We start from the raw sequence: 26,683 nt of genomic DNA, 5'->3' as shown, positions 1-26,683 counted from the left end.
AAGTGAAAACTTTATTATTTTAGAAGCAGAAATTGAAAAAAAAAAAATCAAAATTAAGACCAACATTAAATATACTATACAACATGGATGCAGCATAAGTATATGACTATCCTGTAAAAAGGTAGTCAAGTAACCATAAGAGTTTATCTCCAGTTTCAAAACTACTAGCAATGATTAACATTAATGTGACAAAGAAATAGAATCATCATGTTATAAAAATTTTCTGCTAATAAACACTTTAAAACACTTGGCTTTCTTTTAAATTATTTGCAAAAATATTGAGGTTTTTCAAATCTCCTTTTTGTATAGGATGGGATTTTTTTTCCTCACACCTGAATATTTAGAAGACAATCTTTCATTTTTCTGTACTTTAGGTTCTTGCACAGTGAATATAGATTTGAGTCTTCAGATTGGCATAGTCAGAAGGGACTGCATTTAAACAATAATTTAAACAATAATTTGTTATTTAAATTTATTCAACTGATTTTCTCCAGGAAAAAAACCTGAGAATCTCACGTACCTTTCTTTTAAAAATCAGGTAAGTACCTGAAAAAGTAAATTAACAAGATGGTTTGTTCATTTTTATACATATCCTGACAAACTGAGCTACTCAGGATTACCAGTCCACAACACACAGGCTTTTCCAAAATGAAAAACTCAAGACACAAATATTTGATATCTTATTCCAATATAGTCACCATAAGAAACAATCTGCCCAGTTTTGCTCTTACAAGTAATCTCCTTGTCTCACTTTTACATTATAATTCCTGATAAGAGACACACCACTTAACTTTAACTTTCAAGAGCTCTTCAAGGGAAATCTGACTTAAACATTTCCTAATGTATAATCTGCAAGTCTGCACGTTATTTATTCAAACGTTTCTTCAATTGTTCTAGATGCCTAGCATCAGCATCCTGGAGAATTAATACAGTAGCTTTAGACTGAAATGGATTAAACTCAATAGTCATCAAACAACAGAGATCTATCAGCAGTTTTTGACATTTCTCTAAACCATCCTTAAGTTTTAGACGTAAAGCTGGATCCTTTTTCAGCTTATTCATTTCAGGTACTGAAAAGCCAATCAAACTTGTTAGAATATCATCAGCAAAATCTACTTCAAGATAAGCAGAGCCATCAGAAATTTTAGCCTTTATACCCCAGGACCCATTGGTTTTTGTGAGGTTTCCAGTGAGAGTGACAATAAAACATTTAACTTTCAGAAATGTAACAGTTTCTGGTTTTTTTGCAAGGAGAAGGGATATATATGTGAAAGGTGGAGAATCTAAATCTAAATGTGTCTCTACTGCCTTGCAAGGAAAGATCTGTGAATCCCGTTTCTGCTGATCTCCTTCTGGATCCATTTTTAATGAAAATAGAGGATCATCATTTAATACCCTCCTGTCAGAAGTGTGTTGCTGTTCACATCTGCTCTCATCTAGGTCTGTATAATTCTGCGCTTCCTCAGGAGTATTTGCCAAAGGAAAATCTGATGAACTGTAGGTCTGACGTAAGCCCTTGTGGTGCAAAAAGTTACTCGTGCTATTTCCACCGTCATGAAATATTGTTCTTCTCATGTTATTTTCCTTGTTGGAAACTTCCCTCAAGTTATCTCTTTCATTCACATTGTCTTCTTCACCGGTGCCATTTAATGATGAATTGCAGGAGCTTCTAGATGTATGCGGAAGTCTGCCAGTAATTAAACCTATGTTTCTGTTCATATCCACTGGTGGCACTTCTTCCATTTCTCTTTGCATCTCTTCTTCCAGAAGAAAGTCATCTTCTAAAGGAAAATCATTTAAAAAGCCATCAGCATATTCTATGGGAGGAGAAACTTGCTCATCTGAGTGAGGGAAAGGACTTCCAGATTTTTGTAGCAAAACATTTCCATTGTGTGCTGTCAGTGAACCTGAGGCTGTATTAAAATTGTTGCTTCTACTACAGTATCCACTTTCTAAAGATGTTCTGTTGTTTAAAGTAAATTCACTGTTTTCATCAAGGCTGGCTAAAAGCTCTTCATCTGAAGGGCCAAGAGTTTGTTCTAATTCATCTGCAGGCCTTGAAAAAATCTGCTCATGCTCAGATTGTCCAACAGAATTAGGGTTTTCAGTTTCTCCAATTAATCTAGCAAGGACTCTTTCCTGACAATAATCCTCAAGAAGAACATCAACTTCACCCCCCAACAGTTTCACATTTTCTGGTTTAAGCAGAAGAACTCCAAGACGATATGCAATATTGCCCTGTACAGTGATTTTTGTTCCAGGAGGAAGATTACTGCAGAGAACAGGCACTGGTTGATACTCCATGCCCTGAATTTGATGTATGCCATCCGTTAGTTGTAGCATCAGCATTCGAGTAGGCTTTGCTTCCCAGGGCTTCTGAAATGCCTGAGTACTGGCTGTAACTTCCTCATTTACAGTGCTTTTCCCTCTTAGCTTCTGCAACTGAGAATATGCTGGCTGGCTAATATCCACCAGTGAATCAATCTGTATGGAGTAGCAGCCTGATAACTCTCCCTTGGGAGTATCTAAGATGCAGTTAGGCAGAATGGGATATTCCAAGTCTCTTAGATCGGTAAGAAGCCATTGCTCAAATACCTGCTTGTTAATCTGAGCTTGACTTAAATTACTACCACTATTTTCTTCCTGGATCCAATTAATACATGCTTCCAGCCATGTTAAAGGAACTTTAACATGCCATGTGGATGATAGCCAGGTTTCCACTCTTGCTACAATGCTAGATGTAGACATTTTCTTCTATGGAAAGAGACTGAATTCCCTAAAATGGAGTTCAAAAAGACGTATTTAATCTTCTGACAAAACATGAAATCATTACAAGTTTCATGCTCATATTATATAAAACAATTTAAAAATGCTTCAACAGACAATAAAATTCACAGGCATTTCCAACCGTTAACATTTCAATCAACATAAAAGGTATGTGCAATTATCAACATAAAAGGCATGTGCAAAATATAAGTATGGAGATTTACACGAGCAACCATGCTTTTTTTCTTTTGATTTAATTAGGAACATATAACTGACACCCTTTTTTTATAAGCTGAAAGTGAATGAACAAAAAAAATCAAACCAAAACAGCAATAGGGGTTTTTTTTGTTTGTTTGTTTGTTTTATTTTTTGGTGGTGGTTTTCTTTCCGTTAACACACAGTTTACTTTAGAAATTGACCTGAGATGTTGCTCTCACACTTTACCAGCACTGTTATGAACAGAAATAAGAGGATCTATAGGACAAAGCTGTGGCCTCTCAACACTTCTATCAGAGGGGTAAATTTAAGTCTGACTGAAAGCTTTGTACCCTACAACAGAAAGCTGGCTTGAAACATTGTTATCTAGAGACACAGTTATCTAGGACTTGGCGGCTATTGGACTACGGGCACCCATCATTTCAAGGGCAACAGAGGTAACAAACTCTAACTTCTTGTTACTTTATGAAGTAGCTCTGCACAAACAGAGCATAGAACAGAAGTATTTCAGTTGGAAGAGACATTGCATGATCATCCAGTCCAACCACCTGACCAAGTCAGGGCTGACAAAAAATAAAATCACAGTTACCAAGGACATTAACAAGATACATCTTAAACACTAACAGGTTTAGGGCATCAGCCACCTCTACAGGAAGCTTGCTTCAGTGTTTGATCATGCTCTTGGAATTGCAAAAATTCAGGTTGGAAAAGACTTCCAGGATCATGGAGTCCAAATTTTGACTGAATGCCACCATGTCAACTAGATCATGGCACCAAGAGCCATGTCCTATCACTTCTTGAACTATTCCAGGGATGGTGACTCCATTATCTCCTGGGGCAGCCTGTTCATTGCTTTAACACACTTTCTGTGAAAAATTCTTGATGTGCAACCTGAGCCTCCCTTGGTACACCTTGAGGTCAGTCTCAGAGACTGACTCCCACCTTGCAACAATTTCCTTTCAAGTAGATGTGGATAGCAAGAATGTCTCCCCTGAGCCTCCTTTTCTCCAGCCCTGCTTCCTCAACCACGCTGAACACCACTTACTCTCTAGGTCTTTCACCAGCCTTGTTGTACTTGGTAAACAAATTATTCCTATTATTAAGTCTGAATCTCTCCTGATACAGCTTTGAACCACTCCCATTCCATGTTGCTGGATGCCAGTAACAGACCCTCTCCAGATCCCCCCTAATGAAGTTGTACAGGACAATGAAGTCACTCCTCAGCCTCCTCCTCTCCAAACCAGACAAACCCAGAGCCCTCAGCCGATCCTCACAGGATGTGCCTTCCAGCCCTTCCACCAGCTCTGCTGTCCTCCTCTGGACCATTCAAGGACCTTCCCACCCTTCTCAACCTGTGGGGCCCAGGGCTGCCCACAGGACTCAGGGCGAGGCAGCACCGCGGCTGAACCCAGCAGGATGATCCCAACCACAGCTGGTGCTGCTGTGTCTGGTGCAGCCTGGGATGGGGTTTGCCCTCCTGGCTGCCCGGGCACACACTGCTGACTCACCCTGAGCTGCTGCCGACCAGCACCCCCAGATCCCTTTCTCCAGGGCTGCTCTACACACACCGCTCTCCCAGCTTACACTTGTGCCCAGCTTTACTGCATCCCAGGGGCAGAACCTGTATTTGTTCTTGTTAAATTTCATGCCGCTGATAGTTAGCCAGTGCTCCAACATATCCAGATCCCTCTGCAAGGCTCTTGTGCCTTGAGAGAGCGTCTGCTAATGGTGCATTCTACCCCCGCATCCATGTCACTTTACAAACATTGAAAATATATTAAGTTGCCTAACTGTACATAGATCATACCCAATCCCTTAGCAAGGAAGACCGAGGAGTTCAGTCTCACTACAGAACACAACGAAAACAAAACCTACAGTAAGAATATTCAAAAGATACCAGGTGTGGGTTTTGCTGGGTTCCTTGGGTGGTGTTGTGTTTGTTGGTTTTTTTTTTTTGTTTTTGTTTTTTTTTGTTTTTTTTTTTTTTTTGCCATTACAGCCTTCAGAGAAAACAAAAGAACACCCTGCCTCCAAGCTCTCCCCAAAGATGCACCTCTAGGAAGATACCGCATGGTTATTTAACCCAAGTAAAGTACCAGCTTTCAAACACGGGAGGTGAAAGGGACGAGGGAGGGTCAGAGGCAGGAGGAGGAAGAAGAACTGAATGAGGACGGGACGGGCCGCGCCTCGCAGCCCTTCGGAGAAGCCGATAGTTCCAACTCACCGGGGCGAGCAAGCGATCCCGGCGGGGCGGCCCCGGGCTCCCGCCGGCCTGAGGGATGGGACACGGCCCGAGCCCGCGCTACCCAAAACCGTCGCGCGCACACCCACCAGCCAATGGGAGGCATGCGTCGAATCATCGCGAGAATTTCGCCACGGCCAGCGCCGGGCTGCACGCACAAGGCGGGGTTTTAGCAGCCGCCATTTTCTCTCCTCCCGGCCGGAGCCGCTCACGCTTTTTTGGGCCGCCCCCTCACTGCCCGCGCCGCTCCCAGCACGGCTCCCGCAGCCCAGGTAGGGAAAGCTGGCGGACCGGCCGCGGCATGGGCCTAAAGGCGCCGCCCTTTTCCCGGACCCGTCTCGTCCCATCCCTCACGGAGGGCGGTGCGGGTCGCGTCGCCGCCTCCTATGCTGACGGACAGCGGCCTCACCCAACGAGGCGGCGTTGGCGCCGTGCGGGGGGCGGTGGCGGGGCCAATCGCGGGTGGCGCTGGTGGATGTGCGCATAGGAGGCTGGGGTTGCTCTCCTTTCTCTCCTGTACGCGGTGGGGCCGGCGGCAGGCGCAGGTACGCGCAGCCCGCGGCGCCGTGTGGCCGGGGACGGCGAGGCGGGGAGGGGGGCGGGGGAAGGGCACTAGCCGGTCCAGGCCTCGCCTGGGCCGGTAGAGCCGCCGCTGTACCCCGCTCGGCGACGCTGCGTGACACAGCGGTGCGAGAGGGCCTGTGTCTCCTGTCGTGGGGCCTCAACTCGCCCAGGGCTGCTGTGAGCCTCAGGGCTTCCCTGCAGGTCCCGAGGGGTTGGCGGTAGAACGGGGAACGCCAGCGGGGAGGACATTGGCATGTTGCTGCCTCGGCTATTGCTTAGGGCCCTTAGATGGCCGCTGTCCCCGTTGTCCCGCGGGGACAGCGCGGCTTCCGCAGCGCCAGCGGGTGCGCTCCAGGGGCGAGGGTGCGTCGGCCACCGCCTTCCCGCGCCTGCCTGTGGTAACTGCCCAGGGCGAGCTTCTGTTGAGGATTATGGCGGGCGCAGAGAGGGCGCTCCGGGCCGCGGCCTGCGCGGAAGCAGCCGCAAAAGCCGATCGGGGGGCGGACTCTGCATCGCGGCCGCGTCGCTTACGGAGGCGGGCGGAGTGCCCGTGGCTCTACGGCTGACCTGCTCCGCCCGTTGCGCCGGGCTTCGAGCCGCCGGGCACCTCCTTTGTGTGCGCCCGGGCAGAGCCGGGTAACGCTCCCCGCGGCCGCGTGGTGGTGACGGCGGCCTTTCCGCTCCCGGCTCCGCCTCGCAGCGGGCGGGCAGGCGCCATTTCAGAGGGCGCCATTTCTTTTGCTCCGCGGGGGTGCCGCGGCGCAGCGGCTCTCGCCCCTGTCTCCGCCGCGCTCGGCGGGCGGCTGGAGACAGAGGGGGAAGAGAGAGGCAGCCGAGAGGCGCCGCTGCTCCTTAGAGGCGCTCTGGCGTTCCTAAACTCTTAGGTCTGTGTTCGCTGGTCCCCGCTCATGTCCGCCTTAGCGCTTTGGTGTTCGTAAGGAACCTGACTTTATTAGTAATACGAATGTCCTCTATTTACCTAGCTGAGCGAGGTTACTGAGAACACATGACATGTGGGGAGGTTTGATTAGCCGTGAGTTGTAGCTGTAACTGAATATAGTTCGCTCCCCGCTGCCTTAAAATTCTTAGGGTAGTTGGAAATAGATTAACCGGTGTCAGAAAGGGCTGTTACACTTTGGTGGTGTCTTCCTTACTTGGCCGTCCGCGTAACAGCGCAATTTTGGCAATGTCTGCCTGAGATTCCGCTATTATTAAACTTGTGTATGCCCGTTAGCCCATTTGAAGTGGCTGGAAATAGCGGCATGTGTTGGGAAGGCAGAGTCTGCTCTTAGCCCCCACAAGCGGGGCAGCAATTACATAATTGTCTGAGAGTACTTTTAATAAGTTAGAATCAGCTTCTTCCCCACCCACATTCCTTCTTCCCCGATTATGGATACAAGAATGAGTGCCTGCTTTTTATTGAGGCAGTGGAAGTTAAAGCAATGCAAGGGGAAATACGTGATTGTTTGGCAGTGCTTGTAAAAATCACATTTTTAATGATAGTAAGTTGGAAAATTGTTTCTTTTATCTACGCTTCTCGCTAATGGGACTTAGCAGCTAAAGCAGGTCACAGTTTATTTCAGAAATCTGCACTGAAGTATGCTGCTTCTGGAGGTTTTGGGAGTGTGTGCATGCAGTGGATTATATGTAACTACAGAGGGTGGTATTTTTAAAAAGAGGTTATTTTGGTGTAGTTGGAAGTTTATTAATCAGTTATAATTGAGAGGAGTGCATTCTCAAGTGTGTGCTAGTACATTGGTAGAGAATTTGTAGAACAAGTGCTGACAATTGCCCTAACAGGACTATTTATTAAATGTTAATAGTGTTGACCTAAATAGCAGTTCCAGATTCTGGGCTATTGCCCTTTAGAAAGTGAAACCAAAGCACATATACAATGTTGAGATTTTGTGGTTGCTTTAAATTAGTGTGTGCCCAAAAACTGTAATTCAGACATTTAGAGTTTATGTAAGTCGACAGATTTGGCCTTTATCTTCTCTTAGTGGTGTGTTTGGCTGGGCTATACTTTTTCTTTTATTAACAAAAAATTTGGAATGATAGTTTAGGTCAAATTTTTGGTTTCTGGCTGTAGTGACAGGCTTTAAAACGTGGGGAGACTCACAACTGATATATGCTGTTTTCATAGGCTCTTGAAGCAATAGGCTGTTGGATTTTGATCCCGCCCAGAATACTTGAGTTTTTGTCAGCAAGGATATATAATAGCGGTAAGTTCTAGCAGCAGGCATTTATTTTTGTTATCTTTTTCACTTTAGCATGAGGTGCAGTTTGTCTTTTGACAAAAAAATGTATCGTCTTTATTTTTCAACAGGTTTTGCTTGTCCACCTAAGAAAAAAAGACAATGGAGACTGAACAACAGGAGGAGACCTTCACCAACACAGAGACAAATGGTAAATTTTTTAAAGGACTATTCCTTTTTAGAAAGACCATCTTATAAATTTTAGTATTTCAAAGAATTTTATAGTGATTTAACTTTACCATATGTTTGCATCAGCAATAATTTTATGTTCTGCATTAATATCTTTGGTTTTAATTAATGTGTCATGTCACATACTTGAAAGCATAGACACATAATTTTTTTGTTTTGTGTGTTTTAGATGTGAGAACTGAAAGTTATGACCAAGTACTGAGAAATACTCTGTAGCTGAATGGAGAATGGGACTATGTATATGAATGCTCTAGGGCATATCTGTTAATTGTATTTTGTTCTTTGCAATTGTTACATGCAGGAATAAAATATGTGAAATACTGCTAAAGAGCTTAATGGAAAATTTCTTGGGAATAATTACCAGGGAAGTTTGGACATTTCTCTTGTTGTGTGCCAGTTTTTCCTAAACAGCATCTGAAGTGCTACTTTACTACTACTTCACCACTATTTCAGTGTATTTCAAAACTACGTTTGAGCTTTATGCCTAAAAGGTTTTCCCCAATTGTAAATTATAAGTGAATACTAAGTGGATGATGGTACACTTCTTTAGACAAAGTGTCATGAATTTCTTACTGCCTGTGTGCAACATTCTTGTTTAAGCCATAGTTCACAGATTTTTAAAAGCATTTTCATTTAATAATCGGTAAGAAAGCTGTTAAAATGCAGTCTTGTTTCTGTCCTGTAGATGCTCAGATTAGATGTCTGTAATTCGTTTTGTGCTAATAAGAAAGAATGTATTAATAGTACAGAGCATAAATTTGGCATATGTTCCCCTTTATTATGACTTAGAAAGTTAAATAAATGTTTATGTTTTCCCCCTATGGACCTCTCTACAGGCAAACGTCCTGCAGAAGATATGGAGGAAGAGCAGGCCTTCAAAAGATCGCGGAACACTGATGAGATGGTTGAATTGCGCATCTTGCTTCAGAGCAAAGTACGCTTTTTTCTTTTTACTGGTTTTGTGTGTAGCATTATTTAAGAAGGTGGTAAAGTGTGTGTTGGGATATAAGTGTGGAGAGATCATGTGCTTTTTTTGAAATGAGATAACTTACTGGAGTAATTTTTGGTGTGTAGAAATGGTAAGTATATTGCAATGGAATTGTCCTTGAGATTCTCTTAAAAGAGTAAGTTCCTAAGGATCAATACAGGGTTTATTAAAAAGATATACTTGCTGAGAAGTAGAGCAATAAAGTTTCTAAGATACTTTTACATTTGAGTGGAAGGTAGCCATTTTGAGGTGGATGACTGTTACATGAGTCTTTGAAAAAAAAAAAAAAAAAGGTGTTCAGAGGCTTATGAATTAATGATTTTAAATAAAATACGTGAGACAAGAATTTAGAATTTTAGTAACTCTGACAAGTAGATCTACTAAACTTCTTCAACTATACCAACAGGAAGAAGTATGGAAGTAGTATTTCAGGGATTGCAGTGATTTTGTTGTCAATTGTAAATAGTTAAAGTTGCTGTATATTAATTTCCTGTAGTGTTTCCAGTTGCTACAGATGATTTATATTTTCTGAAGTATCTGTGTTTTGTGTCGGTGTGAAAGAATGTTGTAACTCCATGTAGTGTTTCTGACCAATAGCCAAGTTACGTGGAGTAATGAAATGTTTACTATGCTGTTAGCATAATGTGTGTGTGTAATAAAAGCAATACTTTCCATAGAGTTCTTGAAAGAACCTGGTAAAAATCTAGTTTTGCAATTTCTGGTTTTTTCTGTTTGTTAGTTTATTCCTGTTGGTGTTTTGAATGAAGTTGGTGGCTGTTGACATTTATTTCAGCCTTTTTCAGTTTATGTTGCTCTGAGAAATTAGTTACCTTACAAATATGCAAAACAGTATTATTGCTTGAAATTATCAAGTGTTTGGAGAACAGAAGTGGGAACTTTTGAACTGTAATCCCTTATTCCGTAAGGGGAAAAAAAGGCTGATCAGAGAATTGAGGAAATAATTGACCTACATTACATTAATTTTGTTTGGTATTTTTAATATATCTTGCCTATGAGAAGTTCAATATGGGCAGAATTCCCTAGAAACTTCTCTTTGGAATTGAAATACTAATGGCAAAGCTGAGTAATCTTTCTCGGCTGTGTTCGTGATTCTAAGGGCTTTACGTGGACAGACTTCCAGTTGGCTTCAGTTTGGTCCCTTCCAAAGTAGTGCTTGCCCCCACCTCTTGGGCCAGCAAAAATTAGTGTACTGTTTTTAGTCTTGAATTCAAAAACTTAATTTGTGCTGTGTTATCATAAAATAACTTCTGAAAACTGTTTTTCCAGAATGCTGGAGCAGTGATTGGAAAAGGTGGCAAAAATATTAAAGCACTTCGTACAGACGTGAGTATATATGAGTTTGAACTAATTTAAAACTGCTTCTTTCAGAGCACTACATCGAAAACTTGATTGCGTGCATTTCTAGAAATGGCAGCAATTCAACTCTATAGACATCCAAGTTACAAGCCATTTATATTGATTGTCAGAGTAGATAACAGTTCTTCAGTTCCTATTTCAATTAAAACCCAGCTTGATGCATGGGAGGAGAGGTTTATATTAAATCTCTTCACTTTTTAATAGGATTCTGCTAAATTAGGCACTTGAAGTGGGTTACCATCCTAATTAAAAATATTGACAAAGCTTAAACCCCATAATAGTACCATTCCCCATATGTGTGCATTAGTTATAGTACTGCTGAACCCCTTGCAGGTGGCTGGCTTAACCCAGTGAGAGAGGAATTCTTTAACTTCCTTTAAAAAAACAAAATGAAATCATCCATCTCTTTCTTAGCAGCTTGCACATGAAGCACAAAAGTATTAAGGTTTCTTGCTTTAAATATGAGTATGAAACACTTAAGGAACATTCTATTCTGTTACTTGGAAGCATTTTCAAATGGTCATGACTTAATTCCTGTTCACATTTTACAGGGGGTTGACTCTGGTGATTAGACACATGCTCAGCATTAATGTTGTGTATTTATAAAACTTGGCAACGCTTCTTTAATTCCATTTGTTTACACTCCTGTACTTAACATCAGCTACAATTTCAATGGTTTTTCCAATCAAGACTCTGTTCAGCACAAGATTTTGCAATATACCATTACAAATCAGTTCCAACTAAGTTCATAAACTACCGCAACTAGAGTTGAGATTTTAGTTGAAATGGTCAGGAATCATACGTATGCTCACTAACTTTGGCAGCTAGTTGTTCCTCTTTTTTTAGGGTTTTTTTATCGGGGTTTTTTTTTTGTTGTTGTTTGTTTGGTTTTTTTTGTTTGGTTGGTTTTTTAAAAAAATTTGTTTTTTGAGTAAATCAGTATGTCACCTAAGTCCAGATAATTTAGATTTGTCTGGAACATGAACTTTCCCGATTTGCCCAAGGTTCTACTACTATCAGTCTTGACAGGTTCTGCGTCTACCCTCGTGAGCCAGCCTGCTACTGAAACATCATTTGTTAAAAGTAAAACGTAGTTTAGTCAGATCAAGTGACTCATTTTTAAAGTCCATACTGTTAGGCCACAGTCGGTGTAGCAATCAGTTACTGTGTTAGTCTTCAGAACAACTTAAGCTTGTTTCATTAATTGAGAGTAATGAGTATAGTTTGTATTAAATTAAAATTTATTGCTTTTCCCCCTTTTCCCTCTCCTTGTTTTTTTGGCCATATATCTCCGTTGCCCATGTACTGGATCGACTTGCCCCTGCGTTGCCCACCATGACGTTGGCCCATCCGCCCCTGAACGCCCATGTGAAAACCCTGGTTGGCTATGCCCAAAAATGTGCTCGTTGCCAAACGGGTACCATACTTGACAACTTCTGATTGAATACCCATGCCCAATGCCAACATCCACGAACGCCAATGACCAATGCAGTACAATGCCAGTGTTTCAGTCCCAGACAGCAGTGGCCCCGAGCGGTATGTCCCAACAGTTTATGCCTCACTGCCTGAATAGAAAGAGAGAAATGTATTTTATTACCTGCCTTTGATATAATTAAATAGTATCCCCTTATAGACGGTGTATTGTTTTTTTTCAAGTTTTCTGTCTTATTTTCCCCATTAAGTCTTTTTGTCACTGAACTTTTACGTGAGTTGCCCACCCAAACAATCCACTAATTTTATTTCAATGGAAGGAGCACAGCTTCAAGTGTTGCATATTTGCTGCATTGTAAATCAAATTGGTTCAAAATAGTCTCTCGCTCTGTCTTTGTGGCCCACCTTGCTCCCCTCAGCATTGCCTGTTCATAATTATTTCTGATGAAATGCTAATTCCGGTTCGCTTTCCTTCACTTCTCATTTGTTTTGTCTTTTTTTGTCTTGCATTTGTATTTGTTTTCTTGGAGAGCCCATTAGTAATCTGAGTTCCATAACCTTATTCCAGATACAACGTTCACCACTTGCATATCCTCACTTTTAATAATGAGAAGGTGTGCCGGTTCTACGAATGTAATAGCGAGGGTATCCTAATTAGTGGTGGCGGGGAACGTGAATATTCACTTCTGCTTTTCAGTTCTGCGTCAGTTTCTTGCCCACTTAATTTGAGCCCTTCCAAAAGCCCATTCTGTCTTTCTCTCTCTGCAAGACCTACCTAATCTTAAATTTCTTGTGCATATATACTGGGCATAAACAAAGATGCATGTGTTGTAAATTGAGCAAACAGGTTTACTTTAAATGGGGAATATTTGTAAACTCTTCTTTGTAGTAAATCTTGTTAAAATTTTGTGTGTGATGATAAAAAAAATTTACTACTCCTTTTTCTTTTCTACCTTCTCCATATTGTTTGTCATCCTGGCTTCCAACAGCATCTTGAGTATAAGTGCAGACATAGAGACAATTGGAGAAATCTTGAAGAAGATTATCCCTACTTTAGAAGAGGTATTTATCTTTAAATTTTTTTCTGTTTAGGATGAAAAGATTAGCTTTTGAATGAGATGGTTCTAGAGTATTTGCTACTTTTTAAATACAGGAAATTAGAAAAATGAAAAATACCCAAAGTCTTTTAAAGAATTATGGGTGTCACACTACATATTGGCATTTTTTTGGGTAGAGGGAAGAATCTGTCATTGTTTATTAAATTAGCATTTTGAACAGCTTTCGTGTTTTCCAAATAATAAGTGTTGCACTGTTTGATACCTTCTTAAATCTTTATAGCAAGCAGTGCAGTGTAATTTAATAAGTAATGAAAACAGGGAAAACTGATACTTCAGGTGTTGTGTTTGAATTGTTGCAGTTGTATCAAAAGAAATACAGGACTACAATTCAGCAATAAATTAAATCGCCCCATTATGTTTGAAGAAAAAGCTTAGAACACCAAATATTTTGAACTTTTGTGATTAATCTTTATTGCTTCTCCCTATATGCATCTTATTTACAGTATCAGCACTACAAAGGCAGTGACTTCGACTGCGAACTTCGACTTCTTATTCACCAGAGTTTGGCAGGAGGCATTATTGGTGTCAAGGGTGCTAAAATTAAAGAACTCAGAGAGGTACTTAATTTCTGTTCTTACGAGATTTGATTTTGCTCAATAAGCAATGTTTGCCATTCATAAGGGGCATGTATAAGTATTTGCTGTACAGTAATTCCTTCTGAACATGTTGCGTACATGCTTTTGAGGTTGTGAGATGGAGCTGGGAGTTGAAACTTTCTTGCAGGCCCTCAGAAGTGATGTTGGTGGCCAGAGCCAGGACTTGGTTAAACATGATTTGTGGTAGAATACTGTTTTTAAAGGAAGTATTTTTACCTTTTTTTTTTTTTTTTTTTTTTTTTTTTTTTTTTTTTTTTTTTTAATTGTATTCATTTCTCCTTTTAGAACAGACTGTTGCATAGTGTAGAATTTTTTGTGTGGTTGGACACACAAAACGCTCTGGAATGAAAGCATGTCCACAGTAGATGTACTGTGAAAGGACTTAGATTTGGTTTTGTATTTTTTAATTCTAACTCCTGGAAGGCTATTTTTTTTTTTTAAGTGAAAGAGTAAGATTTTAAAAACTTAACGGTCTCTGTGAACTGAAAACATGTGGTTGAGGTTTTTTGTGTTGTGTCAAAAGGCAGTTTCGGGTAGTTCTGGTATAAGCCAATACTTGTTTGTATGGATTAAGAAAGGCAAGATAATCCTAGCATAACCCTAGCAACATTGCTTTCTAAGCATCCAGAGCATGTTTAATTTGAAAGTTAATATAGTCTCTAAGATCACAGTGGTTATGTGGTCCTTTTTGTAGTACTTAATCAAATGATGTGTCATAGATGAATCATAATTGAAATGAAAGAACAATTCAATTTTCTCCTGTCTTCCTACAAAAATTAGGGCAGCAAGATGTTCAAAATATGTAATCTTCTAATTTTGTGTGATAACTCAGAAGCAAGCATGTAGATTTAAGTGGTAATGTTTTATAAACTTGTTTAAAATATATTTGATAATGTTGGAATTTTTTTTCTTCTAAAGAACACTCAGACCACCATTAAGCTCTTTCAAGAGTGTTGTCCTCATTCAACTGACAGAGTGGTGCTTATTGGTGGAAAACCTGATAGAGTTGTTGAGTGCATCAAGATTATCTTGGATCTTATCTCTGAGGTAATGTTTATTAAATTTATTTTATTCTTTCATTGGCATTCGTGAATGTTTTAGACATTAGTTGGATGAAAAATGGTGTCTTTCAGTTTCTGGTTTAAATTCAATACCTCCTACTTTCCCAGGATCAAAGTGATGGCCAATTACGAACTTGGAAACTGTTTCTGTTGTTTAGAATTGGGGGGTACACCGTGTGAGAGAAGAAAGTAGTTTTGGTACTAGTGGGCCATTTATGCTCTACGTGTCATCAGAATGGGAAATTTGAAGAGGAAGGAAAAAATGCCTCTGCCATATCTAAGTTTTGCTATCATACATAAGTTCACAGGACGCACATCAACATCTCCTTTCTTGGCAGTATTGTGAAATCAAGCATACGTTCCAAATGCATAAATGTTTTAATTAAATTAATTTTAATTAAATTAAATTAATGTTTTAATTAAATTAATGCCAGTTGTAATAGAACTGTCTGATTTGGGGAATTGTTTTGTTTGTTTGTATTAGTCTCCAATTAAAGGACGGGCCCAGCCTTATGATCCCAATTTCTATGATGAAACATATGACTATGGTGGCTTCACAATGATGTTTGATGATAGAAGGGGACGACCAGTGGGCTTTCCGATGCGTGGAAGAGGAGGTTTTGATCGAATGCCCCGTGGTGGACGACCTATGCCTCCCTCAAGAAGAGATTATGATGATATGAGCCCTCGCAGAGGACCTCCACCACCTCCACCAGGTCGTGGTGGTAGAGGTGGCAGCAGAGCTCGTAATCTTCCTCTTCCTCCTCCACCACCTCCTCGTGGCGGGTGAGTTGTTGTATAAACGCCTTCTACAAAAATAATGTATATCTGAGTCATGTTCATATTTTCAGTGATTATTCAAAATTGAGCCTGTATTAGACAAGAGTATTTTGAAATTTACTGAAATTTAATTACCCGCTGTGCTGTGGTAAGTTGCCAGGACTATAGTCAGTAGTTCTGCAACTTGTGTTACTCAGTACTTGGGTAAAGTAGTTTGATACTAAGTTATATGTGAACCATGAATGGGAAAATCCAGATTGTAATAAACAAGCTAGCTCATAATACACCTAACACAATTAACATGCTGCTGCCTTTTTTGTTTTAGAGATCTGATGTCCTATGACCGAAGGGGCAGACCGGGAGACCGTTATGATGGCATGGTATGAGTTTAAAATTTGCTCTGTTGTATCTCTAAGCAGTTAGCTTGCTGACCTGTTGCTGAACCACATGCACATTCATGGTGGACATACATGGTTCTGATAGTAAAACCAAAATGTTTTGTTCATACAAGTGGTCCTCCCATGGATGAATATTTGTGGTGTAAATGGTACTCTTCTGTTTTCTTTCTCTCTGTGACCAGAAAGATTCAGAGAATTTGACTGTGCTCAGCCCTGTAGGTTTTCTTGCCCAGGCCATCTTGCAGATATTTTTTAATCAGCATGACAGAAATAGCAATTGGTAGATTTTTCTGATAGAGAAAGCATGTCTGAACAGTGTTCTCTGATGAGTTACACTTGCATTCTTAATACTATAGGTTGGAAAACATGAGCATTGATACAGTAATACAGATTATGGAACAGTATCTGAGAGGAGCTCTAGCTGATGGAAGGTCGTGGCTCCTTTGAATCAGTTCTATGGTTTTTAGTTTCTCTGCAGAAAATCCACTCTTAATTCCAAACTTAATGCTTAGTTGAATCCTACATCAGTTCTTTCTGTGGGGAGAAAAGAAGTCTGTAGTGTGTAGAAGCTTACAGAAAAGGATACAGATAGTGTTCTATGTTGCGGTCTGAGCTGCTAAGCCCCAGCAGCCATCTGCTGTTCTGAGACAAGATTAGTCTTTCCTCAGTAGAAAATCCAGGAGGTTCTCTTGAATTCAGCTGAGATAGTTAACTTTCTTCTCAGGAGCTGGTCCAGTGCTGTGTTTTGAATTCAGTTATGAGAATAATATTGATAACATGCTAATGTTTTTGTTTTTCCTATGTGGTATTTATCCTAAGTCAGTCAAGCACTTAGTGTCTCATGCCCTAACAGTGAGTAGGTACAGCAAAGAAGCTGGGAGGGATCATATTCAGTACAAATTGCACTGGCCAAAGAGATACTCCACACCACAGACATCATGGCCAGTGTTTATACTGGGGCAGTTACCCCTGTGGGGGCTGGTCCATAAGGGTTTGAGGATGGGGCCTAGCAGTGGTCAGCAAAATGGTGAGCAGTTGTATCATGTACCCTTGATTTTTTTTTTTATTGTTTTGGAGTGTGTTGGTGGTGCCTGCTTCATTTTTTGTTGGTTTTCTTTGTTTCGTTTTTTAACTTTTTCTCAGTTATTAAACTGTTCTTATCTCAAGCTGTAAGTTTTACTTTTGATTCTCATCCCAGTTCCACTGAGGGTTGGGTGGGGGCGTATGAGCAAGCACCTGTGTAGTTCTTAGTTGCTACCTGGTCTTAAACCACAACAGAGGTGGATCTCTATAGTAACAAATCTTCTCTTCTCCTCTGGCTTTGTTTGGTATCTTCTTTAAGATGACAGGTGACACTTTTTTTTTCTTCTAAATTAGTGTAAAAGATAGAAATCAAAAAGAGCTATGAAATGCGCTGCCTAAGTGGGCTTCATATGACTTCCTTGGCAATAAGAGTTCCTGGAACTACAGATTGCAAGAATGTCATGTGCTTATTAGAAAAAATAAAAGGAAATATTTGCCATTACAAATATTTGCAATTACAAAAAAAAAAAATCTTGTTTCCCATGCTACTCTACATGGTAAAAGCTGGAAGAATGGAGAAGTACATCTCTAAGATTCCTTATCTGTGTTAGCAGAGCTTAGGTTTTGTGTTCTTCTACTCTTCCGTGCTAGAGTACAGAAACTGAGCAGCCTGTCCTTTTTTGGGTATTTGGTTGAGCACAGTCTTACTTAGCTTGGTTCTTGAGCAGTAGTGTGTTCTGTTTTTGTTTTTTTTTCATTCCAGTCCAGCTAGAATAAAAAATCCATTTTGACTTAGGTTTAGTCTGCCAGGTTGACCTTCACTTTGACATGAGTTTCTACATGCAAGTGAAGTAATTTCTGCTAGTTTGGTTTCTTTCATGGAATAAAAAGCAATTTAGTTTGTTTTTCGTAGTGAAGCTGCTCATGACTTTGGCTCCTTTGTGACCAAATATTATAGCCTGGTTAAAGTGAGGACTACTTCCCAACAAAGATAGTATTTAATTTCTAGTTTTAATTAATCACGATCCTAGTATCCTAAATTGTGTAAGCAGAAAGGAAATCTTCACTCTGAGTGTGACATCAGTTTCAAGTATCATGCCAAAAGATAAAAGTCTTCCTCTGCTACCCTTTGTTTCAAATAGAAACTCTTGTATCACTAAAAGTTTAAACTAAACCAGTATTACTGTGGTTTGTGATCTAATGATGGAAAAAACTGCTCTTAGAGAGTAGAATTGCTCTTTTCACATGGATTCTATCCTACATAGGTACAGTAAAAGGCAACAATTGATGAACATCTCAAAAATACTGGAAAAGTTTAATGTACAGAAACATACAGAAAAATTTCTTTGCCAGTTCTCTTTTTTGTTAAAGGCAGAAAGATTGAACAGTTGACAGCCTTTGAAATTGGATGCTGAACTGTGGTTTTTCCTGAATTGCAGAGTTATGACAATATTGACAGCTTTGTAAGTGCTGAAATGAGGAAAAAAAAACATTTTGATTTTAAAAGATAGGTAAATTCCTTTTGGTTGTACAGAGTTAATCACTTAAGATGATACTTGTCTGTTAGCCAGGCTTAAAGTTCTAGGATAAATATGTACTGCTGTTTAAATGCTCATTTGACTTAAAGTCCGTTCTGAGGCTTTTTCTCCAAAGTGCAGATTTGTTTATCTGCATATAGAAGTATATATTTCAGTGTGTAACTACTCCAGATCAAATCCTGGGGACCAAAAGGGCTATTGTGATCTCAAAGATCATGAGTTTTCTGTATTTTTTTTAACACCCTTATTCTCAGGGGCATGTAAAAAATTAGTAAAGGAAGAATGTATGATGACTGTGCTATTCATTTGTGCAGATGCTAGAAGGAAGAAACAAAATTTCGCTTTCCTAGATCACTCTTAAAAACCAGAAACACTTACTACAAAAGAATTTGATGTCAGTTAGAACTGCATGTGGGTTTCTTTATTATGTGTAGAAGTTCAGCTCTTTGCCTTATCCAGCCCATCTGTCGTCTGGTTTCTGTTCCAGTTCTGAGTAGTGATTAGCACAAATTAGTCTGCAGTATAAGTGTTGCGTATGCTAAGACCCTATTTCAGAAACTCATTTTGCACAAATATCAATTGCTGAAATTGTAAAATTGTGAAAGGAAAAATACTGTGTATCATATGTTTTAGAAGCATAATTAAGTTTCTAATACAATTAGGCAGTGGTACATTGTTAGTCTGCTTACTGGCTAGATGAGGTATTTGGATAGTAGAACATAACAAGCAGTGTTCTTCCTGCTTAACCTGCAGTTGGCATAATCACTTGCAGTTACTTATTTCATTCTTACTAAACCTTCATTTTCTAACAGATGGCATAAATAAAAAGATTGATAAAATATTTTTACGTATAAAAATGTAAAAAGTTTTTCTAAAAGGAAAAAGAAGGCTTGTTTAAGTTTTGCCATGCTGTTAGTTTCTGAGCTTCTTAGAGAAAAAATCTGTGAATGCCATAGAAAGAAAAGAAGAACGTAAGTTGCCCATTTAGAGTTGCCCCAAAGTAAAATTAAAAGCCAGTGAGTCTTGAAAATAGTCTAAATTATGTAATTTTAAGTCTTTGTTAATAGTATAAAGGTTTCTTTGTACCACTGTGCATTCTGTTTGGTTGTGACATTCTCTAAAAGTTGGTATGACCTGGACTTCCTTTCTTCCTCTTATGTTGCATATGGAAGATGATGCAGTGTCATGTGGATGCCTGTGATGACATGCAGCCGCCAGAGTTGGTGAGTGTTTTCAGCCTGTTTTTTGAAAACTGTTTTATTGAGTAGGTTAAATGATAAAGCAAATTTTTCAAGAAATCTTGAGTGTAGTCCCTGGCAACTTAACACCTATTAAAATTTATAAAGCCATTCTTCTGACTCTGAATTTATTGGCAGACTTAATGGTATGTCCTCTGAAGGCAAGCAAGCAGAAACTTGGAATTATGCAGCAGGCTGGTAAAAATAGAGGAACTTTTCTGTACCCCTTGTGCCTCTTACACACAGGTTTCATTTTGATAAATTGTAACTTTCTTCATAACTGATGCACTGTAGATGCATGCACTTACAATTTATTTTTGTTACTTTCTTATTGCTGTGGGACTCTATTTCAAATGGCAAATATGTAAAGTAACTTTTCACTTTTATCTGTGAATAAACTGTATTTCCCTATCAGTCTACTTGAAAATATATCATTTGATCAGGTCAGTTTTGGGATATTATCACATAATCATAAAATGGTTTTGGTTGGAAGTAAACGTAAAGATCATCTAGTTCCAAGCTGCCATGGGTAGAGAACCTTGAACTAGATGGGGATGCTTAGGGTTGTGTTGAGCCTGGCTTCGAACACTTCCAGTAACTGGGCATCCGCAGCTTTTCTGTGCAAGCTGTTCCAGTGCCTCACCACCCTCACATTTCTTTCTAATATCTGAACTAAACCAACCCGCTTCCAATTTAAAGCTCTTGCCCCTTGTCCTTGCTCTCCATGTCTGTGTGAAAACTCTTCTCCAGCCTTCTTGTAGGCTGCCTTCTGGAGCTGGAAGGCCACAATAAGGTCACCCTGGAGCCTTTGTTCTCCAAGCTGAGCAATCCCAGCTCTCGGGCGTTCTTACAGGAGACAAGTTGCATCCCTGTGATAGTCTTTGTGGTTCTCCGTCAGATGTAATCCAGTAGGTCCATGCCCAAATGTTGGGGGCTCCGGAGCTGGATGCAGTACTCGTGTAGGGGTCTCAAAGGAGTAGACTAGCAGGGCAGAATTGCCTCCCTTGACCTTTCGATGCAGCATGGAACACGGTTGCTTCTCTGAACTGCAAATGCTCATTGCTTGGTCATGTCCTGCCTCACCCACCAGCACCCCCAAGTTCTTGGCAGGGCTGCTCTCTGTTCATCCCCTAGCCTGTGTTGATACTGGGGGCTACAGCAGCTCAGGTGCAGTACCTTGCTCTTGTTAAATTGAATGAGATACCCATGGGCTCACTTTTTGAGCTTGTCCAGGTTCCTCTGAATGGCATCCAGTCCTTCAGGTCTGTCAGCAGCACCACTCAGCTTCCAAACTTGCTGCAGGTGCACCTAATCTGTTTGTGTCATTGATGAAGACATTGAATAGCACTGTTCCCAGTGAAGGCCAACCCCTGAGGGATACTTCTTCATCTCCATTGAAACTGAGCCATGGACACTGCCATGTGGATGCAGCTATCCCTATTCAATAAACCGTCTACCCATGGAATCCTTCCCTCTGCAATTTGGAGAGAAGGATGTGGGGAATATGTCAAAGCCTTTACAGAAGTCCGGGTACATGATACTTGTAGCCCTTCTCTTGTTCACTGATCTAGTCATTGCATTGTAGAAATTACGCAGCACATCAGGTGTTGGCAGTGTCTTTAAGATGACAAAATGTGCTGCCAAATTAATATGTGAAAAGTCAGTTCTTAGTTTATATTCACAGCAACTGCTGTCAGATTCTATTGTTTCATAGTCTAGAGAGGCAGATGTGATCTAGGAAAGGTTTTTTTCTTTAAAAGAAATCAGTCCAAAAAGGAATCCTATGACAAATACCAACAGCAATATGTCTGTGTATGCAGTTTGCTATGTGATCAGCTTCTCAATTAAACCTTAAGCAGAGTCTTTCATTGTTTTCTATTTTGGACTCTACTGTGAGCTCTATTATGTTGTGTTATAATATGTATTGCTTAGTAACATGATTAGACAATACAGGTTGCTTAGAGACAGAGGATAAGGTCAACAGTTTGATCTGAATAGCTTCCACTTTGAGGTAAAAAAAGGTTGGTTCGGGCTATTTTTGGTGAAGTTGTTACATTTTAACTTCTGAGGGCCAGTAATTGTGGTTGAACTTGACTGGATGCTAGGGCCCCACCCAGCTGCTCACACGCCCCTTCCTTAGTAGAGTGATGGGAGAAAGTAAGATGGAAAAGTCTGTGGCTCACGATTAAGACAGGCAGATCACTTACTAGTTAACATCATAGGCAAAACAGAGTTGGCTTGGGATAAGTTTACTGCCACTTTGAGTAGCATGGTGAGAGACACAAAAACACCTTAGCCCATCTTCCTCTTCTTCACAATCTTGATATCCACTCTTCATTCCTTACTCTTCTACTTCCGCTGCCATGAATAGTGCAGGGGTGATAGGGAATGGCAGGTTCCAAGTCAGTTCACCACACTTGTCACTGTTCCTTCCTCCCTGCACTGTTCCCCTGCTCCAGTGTAGAGTCCCTTCCATGGGATGATACAGCTGTTTGTGAACTGCTCAAATTAATCTGTTTCCAGTGGACTGCAGTTCTTAAAAACTGTTCCAGTGTGGGTCCCCTTCGTGGGGTACAGTTCTTCAAGAACAGACTGATTTGGTCCCCTCACAGCCCACAGGTGTTGTCTGTGCATCTTCCTTCAGGGCATACCTACCTGTTCTCAGCATAGCATCCCTCAGTGAGCTACAGTGTAGTGATCTTCTCCAGTCTGATTCTCTCCATGGGCTGCAGGGCAGTCTCCATTCAAGTGCCTGGAGTGCTATTTTCATCCTTGCTCACTCGTGCAGTCAGTGCACATTGGGAATTTTTACTCTTTTCTTAAATTTTATCACCGGGATGTCACCAGCTTGGCTGACAGTTTCAGCCTTAGGCAGCCTCCTCTCACAGATCCCAAGAGTCTGTTCAGAAGTTGATTCTGAGAGAACCGTGTATATTTATTTTCTCCTTCTCTAGGAAAGTATAAATATGGGGTCTTGCACACTTAGAATACATTAGGTTAAATGGGAACTTGATATCAAATGCAAGTTTACAAATCCTAAAAGTAAAAGGGTCAAGAATGCTTGTTGCAGCGATTTGCATTTGGTATATGGTGGTTTAAATGTAACAGAAGTAACTCACATCATGATTGTTTATTCAAAGATGTAAAGGGTTGTAGCATAATGAGGATCAAAGATGTTGATGTAGTAGAACGATTTACTGGGCAAACTTCTTGCCCCAGAACTGGAGACTGGAGTCTCTCTTGAGCTGTACTGATGCTATTAATAAGGCTCTACTCTGATTTTGTAATTCTGATGTTTAGTACAGAGGTCACAAGTAGATCAGCATCCACAGCTGTCTACAAGAACCTGAGATAGAGAGACTGCCTTGGTAAACCAGCATGGCTGAATTCTTTGTAATTTTATGTGTTACTCTTAGAGGTTTTGATAGGGTAGGATAAGAATCACAGAATATCTGGAGTTTGATGGAATCTATAAGAATCATCTCACCCAATTTGTGATCCTGCACAAGATGGCCTCTGATGCAAATGAGTAGAGGTTAAGGAGATCTCGCTCACCCACTGCTTTTGTTTCTGGTCTTCCCTCTTTGCCTCTTGATGGCACAATGCTGTTGTATTTATATCAGGTTGAGGGTTATGATGTTTGATTAAATGGGCTCAAAGTTAACAATATAATGCTTAAGATTAAAAATGTGTTGAAGAAGCATGGCTGTTCTTTAATTTTTTTTCTCTCTCTTACAGTTTGAGGGTGGCTCTGGTTATGGTAAGTGTTCATATAGAACCTTTGCATGTAGTTCGTCAGATAGTTACAAAAGGGCTTGATGCATACACTTAAATCAGATTATTCTTATGCAGGGGGGCGTGGCTCGTATGGAGATCTCGGTGGACCCATCATCACAACACAAGTAACGATTCCCAAAGATGTAAGTAAAGTTGATTTGCATTCAACTAATGCATTCTCTTGAAAAAAGTCACAGTCATTTCTCAGACTGTTTTAAGTAAATCAGAAATACTTGAAAGTTCTTGATAAGTACAAAACAAGTGTTTCTAAATCACCAACGGTGTATTGTTTGACTGTTTCGTTTCTGTCTTAAGAGACACATTAAACAATTTTACTTGTGGTTAATACTCAGTAATATAGATGGTCCTTGTAACTCGTGTTCTGCAGATGAGAGCTAGTTCTCTCAGTTTTATCTCCCCTGTGTTTATACAGTTAATGCTGCAGGGGATATCTTTAGGCTATAAAGAAATAAGCTCCCATTGCAACACTTAAAAAACTGAATTTGTGGAAACTACTCAAATGCTGTTGTAATTTTCTAGCTTTGTGGAAAGACTGTTGTATCAAGGAATGAATGCTTTTGCTTTCCTCCCTAGTTGGCAGGTTCTATTATTGGAAAGGGAGGCCAGAGAATCAAACAAATACGTCATGAGTCAGGAGCTTCGATCAAAATTGATGAACCACTAGAAGGCTCAGAAGATCGGATAATAACTATTACAGGCACACAGGACCAGATACAAAATGCACAGTATTTGCTGCAGAACAGGCAAGTTAAAGTTTATTATTGTCTTTACTGTCATATTAATGTGTATATTATAAAACTGCTCTCCTCTGTGAATCAGTTTTTTAAGAAGGCAGGTTTTTAGTAACTATTGGAACCTAACTTCTCTAGTGGTAGTTCTGCCTTGATTCTCTTTGTTCTCCATTCTAATTAAAATGAAGACACCCTCAAAACTAATCTTGCTGGAAGACATCTTAACCAAGCAGTCCTCTCCTTTCTCTGGTGAAAACTGCTGCAAAAAACTACTTGTAATAAATTACATAGAGCCTGTAGAAAATATAGAAGATTTCAGTGGATGTTGGCCTAGTTCTGTGTGGAAGACTAGTGATTTTGTTGTTTTTAGATAACTAAATTGACAACAAATCACAGTCTGCCATATGGCACAGACCATGCCTCTACAGGACAAGTTGAAAACGATTTGGGGCTGTTATGCAGCATTTCACACCTTGCTGACATTACTTTGCCTTTTCTGCCAAATATTAACAGCTATAGATAGCATTTGCTGTATTACCATTCTGGCTTCTCTAGCAGATTATAATGTCTTAACTGGAGTGTTTGGCTTTAGATTACTAATACTTGACTGTGCCTGAGATACACTAATATAATTGTTAGCCATTGGCATTTTAAAATCATGTACTTTTAAATGTGTTAGGAATTTGTAATTTAATATGCTTTATGAATGTTGATGCAAGATGTATGGTCCATCATTCTAATACATGCTTTTTTCTTTTTCTTTTATAGTGTGAAGCAGTATGCAGATGTTGAAGGATTCTAATGCAAGATTATTTTTTCTTTTTTATAGTGTGAAGCAGTATTCTGGAAAGTTTTTCTAAGACTAGTGAAGAACTGAAGGAGTCCTGCACCCCTTTTTTTTTTTTTTTATCTGCTTCTGTTTTAAAAAAGCCAACATTCCTCTGCTTCATAGGTGTTCTGCATTTGAGGTGTAGTGGAATCTTTGCTGTACACCAGATGTAATGTTCTAGTTCCTTACAAATAAATGGGGGGGGAAAGGGCGCACGAGACTAACATTGAAATTTTGAAGTGGCAGAGAGAGTGAATTCTATTTTTGTTCATTGTTGGTGGTAAATTGTTCTGTTTTTCTGTAATTGTTGTGAACACCCTGCTTTATGTACACTGTATCTTACTTTGAAGGGGAAGAATATGATAGGCCACATGTCCCTGGCATTTGTTGCGAGCAGTGTGCAGAATGTAATGCTTTTTTGTAAGAAACATTTTAGGATTTTTAAATAAATTTAGTGAACCTCTTCTTGGTGGTCATTTTTCTTCAGGTCTGCATAAGATCATAACTAAAATGGGTACACCTAGTTTGTGGGGGTTTTTTCCCCATATAAATGAAAAGTTGCTGTTAAGCTTGCTCTTCAGTTTCCTTGATATATAGATGGAGTTATGTGGGGTTTTTGACAAATTAAAGAGATTGTGTGAAAACAATGACTGCTTTGTTGTTTGGGTGGAAAAAAAGAGATGAAAATACTCATGCAAATGTTGTGTAAAACTTGACATTTTTGCAAGTGTTTGGCCCTCTTTGCAATACATATATATATTGGTAACAGTATATAAATAAAATATTTTAAAACTTTGTGATGTCACTGAGTAAACAGTGGTAAAGTACACCTGGTTTTAGACAGCTTGCTTAATGCAGAGTTGCTCTACCATTACTGAATAAATTACACCTGTTTCCTGAGCTTTTGTTTGTATGAGGTAGGAATTGCAAATTGGCAAGTTGACAATATAACTGTGTAACTTGTTTTTCATTGTATGCAAAACTTCAGTTTGTTTTCCAGATGTATGTTGAGTTCCGTAAGAATTATTTGTGAGAAAATTAAAAAAAAAATATAAAACCTCTGAATATCTCCTGTAATACCTTGGCATTTGTATTTATAGTTAAAAAATTTAATTTCACTTCCTGAATAAAAATAGATTAAAAAGTGTAAAGGTGTGTGGCACATACAGATATGATGGGTCCAGACTAAGTGAGTATTCTTTTATTGTGTTTTTTTCTTTGTTGGCTGGTTTGTTGTGTTCCATCCCCTCCCATGATTTGTGGCACATGAACGTGGCCTTGGCAGCTACTCTTGAAGTGGCATGGGAAAGGCAAGGAGCCTTGAAACATTATGCATAAGGCTGGCTCCCTTGGCAGAGCAGTGGTGAATTCTGTAGAAAGAAATGCTATCACTCTTTAGTCGGTTGGACGGCAGCTATCTTGGTACAGAGTACCTAAATTCCAGAAGGCTGCAGTCGAGCCTAAGGTTTTGGGCAGAATGCAAGTGAACTAAATCAAGTGCTGAATTTCTCTTCTGTTTCCAACTTCATGGATACGAAAGGGGTT

The 26,683-nt window shown here is 39.9% G+C and overlaps 2 protein-coding genes across 10 annotated transcripts; one reads left to right on the top strand and one right to left on the bottom strand.

Annotated features, from left to right (window-relative positions):
• Nucleotides 1-5,496, bottom strand: RMI1 (RecQ mediated genome instability 1). Its single transcript, XM_040089402.2, has 2 exons — nucleotides 5,207-5,496; nucleotides 1-2,776 (listed from the first exon to the last, which is right to left on the bottom strand). The coding sequence occupies exon 2, from the start codon at nucleotides 2,746-2,748 to the stop codon at nucleotides 865-867; it is 1,884 nt and encodes a 627-aa protein (XP_039945336.1). The 5' UTR covers nucleotides 2,749-2,776; nucleotides 5,207-5,496; the 3' UTR covers nucleotides 1-864.
• Nucleotides 5,378-25,600, top strand: HNRNPK (heterogeneous nuclear ribonucleoprotein K). Of its 9 annotated transcripts, none has more exons than XM_040089411.2 (16): nucleotides 5,378-5,496; nucleotides 7,932-8,010; nucleotides 8,115-8,194; nucleotides 9,069-9,166; nucleotides 10,508-10,564; nucleotides 12,090-12,133; nucleotides 13,018-13,090; nucleotides 13,590-13,703; nucleotides 14,661-14,789; nucleotides 15,288-15,589; nucleotides 15,909-15,963; nucleotides 19,715-19,765; nucleotides 23,519-23,540; nucleotides 23,618-23,700; nucleotides 24,152-24,321; nucleotides 25,139-25,600. In XM_040089411.2, the coding sequence occupies exons 3-16, from the start codon at nucleotides 8,146-8,148 to the stop codon at nucleotides 25,167-25,169; spliced, it is 1,278 nt and encodes a 425-aa protein (XP_039945345.1). In that variant the 5' UTR covers nucleotides 5,378-5,496; nucleotides 7,932-8,010; nucleotides 8,115-8,145; the 3' UTR covers nucleotides 25,170-25,600. The 9 variants fall into 9 exon arrangements, with proteins under 9 accessions (XP_039945345.1, XP_039945343.1, XP_058279985.1 ...); XM_040089409.2 differs by having other exon boundaries at nucleotides 25,078-25,600; XM_058424002.1 differs by having other exon boundaries at nucleotides 9,057-9,166; nucleotides 13,018-13,091; nucleotides 13,576-13,703; nucleotides 25,078-25,600.
• Nucleotides 25,601-26,683: the final 1,083 nt, after the last annotated feature.

This window comes from Hirundo rustica, chromosome Z, assembly GCF_015227805.2.
Source record: "Hirundo rustica isolate bHirRus1 chromosome Z, bHirRus1.pri.v3, whole genome shotgun sequence".
In the NCBI taxonomy this organism is placed as follows: domain Eukaryota; kingdom Metazoa; phylum Chordata; class Aves; order Passeriformes; family Hirundinidae; genus Hirundo; species Hirundo rustica.
Note: the sequence above shows the minus strand (reverse complement) of the source record. Positions and strands in the feature narration are given on the sequence as shown.